Source organism: Macrobrachium nipponense, chromosome 34 (genome assembly GCF_015104395.2).
Source record: "Macrobrachium nipponense isolate FS-2020 chromosome 34, ASM1510439v2, whole genome shotgun sequence".
NCBI classification, from domain to species: Eukaryota; Metazoa; Arthropoda; class Malacostraca; order Decapoda; family Palaemonidae; genus Macrobrachium; species Macrobrachium nipponense.
The window spans coordinates 10,456,152-10,466,125 of record NC_061095.1 but is presented as its reverse complement, the minus strand read 5'-3'; the positions used below and the strand labels follow the sequence as shown (position 1 = coordinate 10,466,125).

Below are 9,974 nucleotides of genomic sequence, written 5' to 3'. Positions count from 1 at the left end.
GTAAAGGAACTAGGTTATGAAACACCTCTTTTGTTCGTTCTCTTCCGCCTTTGCTTGTGTTTGTTTAAGTGTATTGTCTCAGTAATACAAGAAATCCTATAAAAATTCTTTCTTATTTTCACTGTTGGGGATAATGATACCGAAGAATGAAAATATTCTTAATTTAGCTGCCTCATTAACCAATGCCGTAACTTCTGAAAATCACTGTAGACTGTCTACCTAGTGCTTGTGATTAGGTATATGCATATGTAGCTACAGGCAATTTCAATGTGCCTTAAACATTTCGCTTAGGAAACTACCATTCTTTCCTGCTCGAATATTCTAATTATTCTGAACTTATTTTCCTCGCTTCTTTTACCGTTCTCTGTTGAGCTCCTCTGACTTTATATCGATAGAGTTGCTGGGCTCCCGTTCTGCCCAGAACCACCAACGCTTTGCATTGGGTCACTAAAATAGGCTTTTTACATTATTTCTTTGTCACTCACCCAAGTAAAAACCAAACACGATATTACAAGTCTCTTGGGAATGACATATTTGTGTTATATCCAGTATAATTTACCGTCACTCCCGGAGCTTTCCTGCCCCTAGGAAAGAAACCAATTATTCTTGATGTAAAGAACCAGATGAAGTTTTTTTTATGTATTTTCTTTATAGTCTTTCAGCGTGTAATTTTCATATCTCTTCCATTCGTTTCTGCCAATCGTCCTCTCTAATTTACTTGTTTCTTATTTGTCTTTATCCTAATGGGACAATTTTTCCCAATGGTTCAAGATCTCCTAAAGTAGCTACAGATATGCCTTAAATTCTGTCGATAGCTGTTGCCTATGACACGGTTGAATAATATTGTTCTTCTTTTAAATCCTATATATCTTTTACCGGACATAAATGATTGCTATCAAATCTCAGGAATGCCAAACAATTCAGCAAATAATTTTGATCAAACGTTACTGAAGTAGAAGGAAGTATTTTGGAGTCACTACTACATAAGCTAAGCCCATCATGGGTAACAATTTTGTCACCGGCGGTAATGCACTGAAATAATGGGAATTTTAACAGAACAATTGCTTTTCATCTTTGATTATGTTTTGAGAAAGCTTTCCATTTAAGGAATATTTAAACTTCGGCTTCCTTTGCTAGCTAAGAACGAGTTCATCATCAATGGAGACTTCACAATGGTGTTAGCACATTCAAGAACTATTTCAAGGTCTAGGATGGCAACACTGTTTAATAAAGAAAAGACTGTAAAAAGAGACCAGTTTTAATTCTGACTATCTGTCGTACAAAACCACAACAAAGGAAAGATGTACAATCAATCTGTAGCGAAATCATAAAAAGTTATCCCTGACCTTCTTCTGAAAAAACGTTGTTTTTATTGCCTACTGCACCCTCTCCTGAACATTATCTATTTCCACACGACTTCAGTACTTGTCATGTTTTGTATTCTACAGCGCGATAATTGTGCAAGACAAAGTAGCACACACGATAATTATCACAGTTCTCAAAATAAATGCACCATTGAATATTTCCATTGTTATTAACCATGCATAATAACAAACCATCAGTTAAAAAAAGGGTTATCACTGCATAATTTAAAAGTAGCTTATTAAGTGCAAGTGATTTATAACAGATGGGTATAAAGCGTAAGAAATGAATGCTAAGCAAATGGTAATAAATAACGGATGAGTGATGAATGAATATGAAATGTTTCGCGTTCGACAGAAATTGTGTCAAGCTACATGGAAAAAACAGTTGTGCTCATTACCAGAGAATTAGCTAAGTACTATAGTAGGCTCACATTAACCGTGCATCTAATATCTAGGCCAGTCCCTTACGACGCTCCTGTTTAACTGTTGATAAGCCAATCACAAGGCTGAGCCACTGGCTGAGAAACTCTCAGTCTCTCTCGAGAGTTTACATGGGTGGGATCTATGTTCCACCTCTCCTGAGGGATGCTTTTGAAAGACGTATCCCTCAGGAGAGGTGGAAGATAGATCCTACCCATGTAAGCTCTCTCGGGAGACAGTTTCCAGCCGTCATTGGCTTATCATAAAACAGCCAATCAGGAGCGTCGTAAGGGACTGACCTAAACACCAAATGCACGGTTAATGTGAATCTACCATGACATACTATTACAACTTATCAAACGATGAGCCAGAGAGAAAATTTAACGTAACACAAGAATAATGGAGAGAGAAACTCCATTGTTAGGTATAACAGAACTACAAATCCATGGAAAATCTCAGGCCTACAATGAAAAACATAAATCTGTTGCCTGCTTCTCATTATAAACTTATTGTGGCTGAAATGCTGCATACCTCCATAGTAGTTTCACTGGTTTTATATTACAAAATCAGAATAGAGTGTTTGCAGTGAGGTATATGTTCACGCTGCTCATACACATAAGCACCATGTATTTACTGATTTCTAGGCATGTCTTTGGCTCAATATTCATGAAATAACATTACTATCACCTCAGAGCTTCATTATAGTTAAGTGTTTATGTTCTGAGGAGTGTCATTCACGTGAGGACCACCAACCTAATGACTGTACTAGTCATCAATGGACTGCGATTCTTTTCTATTCCGTTTGTACTGAGGTCTAGGAACACTGTCACGTCTTTATTATAGCACTGGTAATAATATGTGATCAATACAAACTCCCACGCCTATTATTATAATTTCCATGATAATAGGCATACGGTCTAGGAACGATTTGATATCTGTTTCGATAATTTCTATGGTAATAGTTGCTGTAATCATTGTTGTAGTAATGGTGATACCTGTATGGGTCTTCTCTTCTGTTGTTTTCATCTCCTTGTCCGACGTTCGGAAGATCTGAAGGCAGTTGACTCTGTTGCCCAAAGCTAGTTTGTTGAACCTGCTGCCCAAAGATACCTTGTTGGTCTTGCTGCCCAAAATTAAATTGTTGACCCTGCTGCCCTAAGTTTCCTTGTTGATCTTGTTGCCCAAAATTAAATGGTTGACCTTGCTGCCCAAAGTTAGCTTGTTGACCCTGCTGTCCAAGGTTAGTTTGCTGACCTTGTTGTTGCCCGAAGTTGACCTCTTGACCCTGCTGCACATTGTTAGCTGGTTGACCCTGTTGCCTAAACTCATTCTGTTGACCCTGTTGCCCAAAGTTATCTTGTTGACCCTGCTGTCCTGTGTTAGCTTGCTGTAAGCTATCGGCAGGTTCCATTGGGGGTGGTAGTAGGTCATCTGCAAGTTCTATACTGGGTCGCTGCATACCGTCTTCAAGTTCCATACTGGGTCGCTGCATATCGTCTTCAAGTTCCATACTGGGTCGCTGCATATCGTCTGCAAGTTCCATACTGGGTCGCTGCATATCGTCTTCAAGTTCCATACTGGGTGGCTGCATATCGTCTGCAGGTTCCATAGGAGGTGGCTGTAAGTCATCTGCAAGTTCCATGCCATTAGCAGATTGGTCATCCCCTTCATCGCCTGCCATTTCCTCTGCTCCATCCCCTTCATCACCTGCCATATCCTCTTCTCCAGCCTCTTGCTCCCCTTCTCCGCCTCCTTCCTCTTCCTCTCCATTTTCTTCTTCCATTTCAGGTGGGCTTATTGTTGTTGTCACATCTTCAGGGTTATTTTCATCGGCAAAGAAACTGCCATAAGCTGATACGGGTACGAAGACTCCCCCTGAGGCAGAAGAGGTGGCCTAATAATTAACATCATTATATAAAGAAATAAAAATTTCATGCTTTATTCTTCGATTAGAGCAAGAGAAATTAAACACTTAAAAAAGTATGATGTTGTATATGATCTAAAAAAGCAATGATCTTTTTAAATTGAAATACACTATAAGGGAAAAACATAATAAAGTGAGCATTAAATGTGGCATTTTCACTAAAATCTTAACAAAAAACCAGGTCATTAAATGGATTAATTAGAAAATTACTTTGACATTTAAGATCGTAGGTTTTGCTAAATTAGTATCAGTATTTTGTTAAATTAGTGCTACCTTAGTATCGTGGAGGAAACCTTGTCTGACCAATTGATTGATTTATCAAGCCACCCCTGTGTTCAAGACCCCTTTCTTAGAAAATGACAATTTTGGTTTAAAAGGAAGTTCGAGAAAGGTTCGAAAAGTAAGTGCCGCTGTCCCCCGAGACATTATACATCCAGGCCAGAAGTTTTTAGTACCAGTCCACGTTTAGAAACCTGTCAGCAAGGCTTTTATCTACTTTCTGTTTGCGGATCCCGACAACATTTATGAGACGTTTACAGGTATGCCAGTTACCCAGGATGAGTTAAATTAGGTAATGTCAAATTGATAGCACGATTATTATAAATCTTATAGTTGCCATCAGACTTTGTCTTGCAGAGGAGCTCAGGTCATATCCTAAATTAAAGAGCAAACCCGGAAGGAACTCACATAAATGAAACGATATGACCTGGAAAAAAATGGCTCTAATATCCGCAGCTAAGTAGGTTCTATCATTGAGGTTCTACAATCCATCCAGAAAGTTTTCCTCATTCATACAGGTATGAAGAAAAGTTTATATATACTCAGATATAGTGTAGAGAAAATTCACTGATGCAAAACCAAGATTATTTAACTTACAGAAGAATAGATGGAAGCCGACGAAAACAAGAGCGTTGATGCCTAGGGCAATTGGATCATATCTAGCGATGTTCAGCACAACATCAGGAAGAGGGAAAGCCACTATGCCTCCAGACTGTAAGGCAGCATCTACTATATTTTGAGCAACTTGATTCTTGTCTGTGATTTCCTCTGTAAAGGCAGTATAGTTCTGAAATTCTTCCCCGATTATATTAAACCAGTCATAGATGCTTTCGTAACCCGTATAATACTTTAGAGCGTGTAATATTCCATTCGCAAATTGCCCAATGGGATCGAACTTAATCGACGTGTACTGGGGTTCGAGTGTAGGTGATTCTGTTTGTTGTTCACAATCGACAGTTCCACCACCCCCTCCATCCTGTGCTTGAGTGACGAAAAGACGCCTAAGAAGCTGGAATAGAAGCTGGTCCCAAATTGAAACCGGCGCATCTTCAATGGGATTTTCAATTTCGTTTGCTTCTTTGAATGTGAATAAGTTCTTCAAGGGGAAAAACTTCTTAAAATATCCAAGCCACCCTTTCCACGAGTCATCCAGCACATCCGTAGCGTAGATTTTGTCTTGATCGACAACTTTGACGAAGTGAAACAGACCATCCGCATATTTCAGAACGTCCGACTTCGTCACATTTTCGAAAGGGTTTTTGTAAGTTGTCAACAGGTCCTCTGGGTAAGGATGGACGTGAACCTCGTAATCAGGTTCTGGATCGAGACTTATCTTTTTTGACTGGATCTCTAAGTCAGCTACACCATTTTTCTCATAAGATACCGCCTCTTGTGGGGCTGCATCTAATGCAGGCCACAGTAGTGTCGCCCAGACCACAGCTATCCACAGCCATTCCATCAGTTTCTTCATGCCTGAAAGAACGAAATATGTTAGTTGTTTATGTTTAATGACCAGGATGGCGGATTCTACCCAAAACAAGCGTAAGGGAGATAGAATTCCTTATCCTGTAAGTGAACTGTATAAAGGATGCTTCAAACTTGCTAAATCTCGCACTGGTCATTTCTCCATAGCGGTATGCAGCTAAAGAGTCTTGGGGGAAGTTTACAAAATATTATCTATAAATGAATAAGGGAGAGGCTGCCTTACGATGAGCTGTGGTGAATCCAGTTGTGAAATGGTTTCGAGCCTAAAATATTAGAGTAAATAAATTTGACTGTTCTTCATTCCCACATGAATTTACTTTCCAGTGCTAGAATCATACCCAAATCTCTGTTGTAGGAAAACAGAGTTTAAAAAATCTCAGAATCTCACACCGGTCTGGACTCTTAAACTGAATCTTTCTATATACAGGATGAAGCAAAAATAGGTGGAATAGAGTGTGTGTTAGGGTTATACTATAATGATAGTATTCATTAAATTTTTTTTCAGTGCTTTTGTACTGTATACAATCAAATTTAATTGTAAATACAATAATTGTTTTAAAAAATGTAATTGTAGATGCAATAATTGTATAAAAAAAATTAATTGCATTAGTTATTATAACTGCATATGTCTCTCAAAATAAACGTTATCATCTACTGTCCACCTACTTTTGGTTCACCCTGTGTTTATGTTATAGCAAGAAGAAAAAATAGAATGTGGGTTTTTGTGTCAGTTGTAACAAAGAGAATGAGACCGAAATCTAATACGCACCTTTTCGAGCCAAATGTTACATTCAGTTTATTTTCACACATGAGCAAGGACGAAAATATGTTAAACTGACTTCGCAGAAGCAATGCTTTATAACATTAAACTGACTTCGTGGAAGCAAAACTATTTATGTGAAACTGACTTCGCGGAAGTAAAGCTATATATGTTAAATTATATATATATTAAACTGACTTCGCGGAAGCAAAGCTTTATAACGTTAAACTGACTTCGCGGAAGCAAAGCTTTATAACGTTAAACTGACTTCGTGGAAGCAAAACTATTTATGTGAAACTGACTTCGCAGAATCAAAGCTTTATAACGTTAAACTGACTTCGTGGAAGCAAAACTATTTATGTGAAACTGACTTCGCGGAAGCAAAGTTTTATAACGTTAAACTGACTTCGCGGAAGCAAAGCTTTATAACGTTAAACTGACTTCGTGGAAGCAAAACTATTTATGTGAAACTGACTTCGTGGAAGTAAAGCTATATATGTTAAATTATATATATATTAAACTGACTTCGCAGAAGCAAAGCTTTATAACGTTAAACTGACTTCGCGGAAGCAAAGCTTTATAACGTTAAACTGACTTCGCGGAAGCAAAGCTTTATAACGTTAAACTGACTTCGTGGAAGCAAAACTATTTATGTGAAACTGACTTCGCAGAATCAAAGCTTTATAAAGTTAAACTGACTTCGTGGAAGCAAAACTATTTATGTGAAACTGACTTCGCGGAAGCAAAGTTTTATAACGTTAAACTGACTTCGCGGAAGCAAAGCTTTATAACGTTAAACTGACTTCGTGGAAGCAAAACTATTTATGTGAAACTGACTTCGCGGAATCAAAGCTTTATAACGTTAAACTGACTTCGTGGAAGCAAAACTATTTATGTCAAACTGACTTCGCGGAAGCAAAGCTTTATAACGTTAAACTGACTTCGTGGAAGCAAAACTATTTATGTGAAACTGACTTCGCAGAAGCAAAGCTTTATAACGTTAAACTGACTTCGTGGAAGCAAAACTATTTATGTGAAACTGACTTCGCGGAAGCAAAGCTTTATAACGTTAAACTGACTTCGTGGAAGCAAAACTATTTATGTGAAACTGACTTCGCAGAAGCAAAGCTTTATAACGTTAAACTGACTTCGTGGAAGCAAAACTATTTATGTGAAACTGACTTCGTGGAAGTAAAGCTATATATGTTAAATTATATATATATTAAACTGACTTCGCGGAAGCAAAGCTTTATAACATTAAACTGACTTTGCGGAAGCAAAGCTTTATAACGTTAAACTGACTTCGTGGAAGCAAAACTATTTATGTGAAACTGACTTTGCGGAAGCAAAGCTTTATAACATTAAACTGACCTATTCATGTTAAATTGACTTCACAGAAGTAAAGATATATATATATATATATATATATATATATATATATATATATATATATATATATATATATATATATGTTAAACTGACTTCACAGAAGCAAAACTATACATATTAAACTGACTTCACGGAAATAATTAAAATATGGGATATTAGGGACCATGCTCAAGGTGTTCAAAGGATGAATTATTTGTGAAGGAGTGACCTAAATATATTAGGGTTTATCAGTCAAAAAAGATTTGGGGGACGAGCAGACTCGGCAGTTAAAAGAGGAGAAAGTTTTATCATCACATTAGGAAAGTCTGATGACTGTTGGCAAAAGGCAGCGACCTCTGGATTATTATTATTATTATTATTATTATGATTATTATTATTAAATTATTTATTATTATTATTTATTATTATTATTATTATCAAACTTTTTCTCATCAGTCCTCATTTACAGTCCACCGGCTAAACGTCTTTTATTTGTTTTATTAGAAAGTTCTAGTTAATCGACATCTCAAATACCTTGTTTTCACGGTTTTGTTTGTTTTTGAACTTCCAGGCCACCCAAAAGAGCAAGACTGCGCTGGCACAAGAAAAAAAAAAAAACTTAATATAACAGCAGCGTCAGCGGTGATCTAATACTGCTGCTTAGACATCCTTAAAAAAATACAAGAATCAAGATCGGCGCCTTTGTTAAAAAAAAAAAGGAAGCAAGTTTACTTAGATCAAAAGTGTTTCGAAACCTCCGTTTTCGTTCTGGTTTCTCTCTCTCCCCGTTATGTATGACTCCTACAATCTAAAGCAACGCGCGGACCATAAATTGAGTTTCAGCACTCGAGATGACCTTACAACACTTTTGAGAATGGTGGGCGTGCTGGCTGACGAGAGGTTATTCAGTTCAATGGACGGATTTCACCAAGGGCACCTTCATTCACCCCTGGGGGCGATTTCCCCTATAGGGAATAACAGTTGGCCTACTCTCGATTACCCAACCATGACTTCGTGTAATTGCTTCAGGGCTGGAAATTCATTAAACATACACTACTATTATTATACAGCCAACCTTCATATTAGTTATTTTATTGTAGGTACCGTTGGAAGACAACTCTTGGAAAGCTAATTGATTAAACCAATAGAAAACGGTCAGAAATGTCAATAGAAAGTTAACGCGTTTACTTATTCTACTACATGGAAGTAGTCGTCCAAGCCTTGAGGCTGAACGTAAATATCTGAGAATGAAACTGATAGATCAGAAGGAATGTGTGATAAACAGGAAGACTGAACGAAATTAGTAGCTACTTTTTTTTCTTACATCCCGGTAAGAACGAATTTTACACATCTTAAAGAAAGAAGCATTTTGCAATAATTATAGTAATTACAACAAATGAATAGTGGTTTTGTTCTCAGGAAGATTAGGAATTACTTATGTATGCACACGTAAACCCCCCACCCCACTCTCTCTCTCTCTCTCTCTCTCTCTCTCTCTCTCTCTCTCTTCCAAGATGCGCAAGGCGAATATTTATGTGACCAGAATATCAAATGAAAGAGGGGCGAAAGAGTTTTGGCGTTCATGTATCCCATTCGTTTAATAGAACAACGGTTGTAACCTCTTTTCATTCATATCCAATTACTCTTGCTCTCAGTTATATACAGATTGTACATCACACTTATTAGCTCTAAAAGAATAAATATTTTTCTTAATATTTGTCCACTTGTAGTCATGTACACATGCCTGCACACACGCACTTGCGTACATATGTGTGTATATATGTATGTATCAATGATCACTGGCAACGATATCCTGTAATATAGAAATATAAAAAGAAACAACACATCACTAAAATCATTTCGATATTCGAACCTACGGACTCCACGGTGTTCGAAATCAAACAAAATGAAATATAACTTTGCTCTTTTGGCCGTGAGTGAAATAACATCCGCCATTGCTGAAAAATAAAGAAAAATGTTCACCTTTTTACGTTGGAAAAGTGATATGAAACGTCGGCTTTAAGTAGGCTACCCCTTGTTTTCTACAGGGAGTTTATGTAGGTCGCGCCTGCTTTGGCGAGAGTGGTCGGACGGGTGAATGAAAATGAGACGGTCGAGAAGAGGGGCCATAAAAAAACTTTGTGAATTATTTGGTGATAGCGAATAATGTGATTATCTGGATAATCGCCAATGTCACAGTTAGTTATTTTCCTCCTCATTGCATAGTTGTTTGTGTCACTCTTGTTAGAACGGTCGTTAAGGAGATTTGTCTACCACTTGGGAACGTCGAATACAGTATAGGTATATTTAATTATTTTCAATTTTTTTCTAATTTCGGTAAACAGTCCCATGAAAATGCATTTACCAGTGGCAT

The 9,974-nt window shown here is 37.4% G+C and overlaps 1 protein-coding gene across 1 annotated transcript in view; it reads right to left on the bottom strand.

Moving 5' to 3' along the window:
- Positions 1–1,262: 1,262 nt before the first annotated feature.
- Positions 1,263–9,974, bottom strand: part of LOC135207900 (uncharacterized) — a 9,316-nt gene continuing 604 nt past the window's right edge. The window contains exons 2-3 of the mRNA XM_064239819.1: positions 4,585–5,460; positions 1,263–3,659 (exon numbers count right to left, since the gene is read on the bottom strand). Coding sequence (XP_064095889.1) covers positions 2,647–3,659; positions 4,585–5,458 — 1,887 coding nt within the window. The 5' untranslated portion in view covers positions 5,459–5,460 and the 3' untranslated portion in view covers positions 1,263–2,646. The remainder of the gene's footprint in view (positions 3,660–4,584; positions 5,461–9,974) is intronic.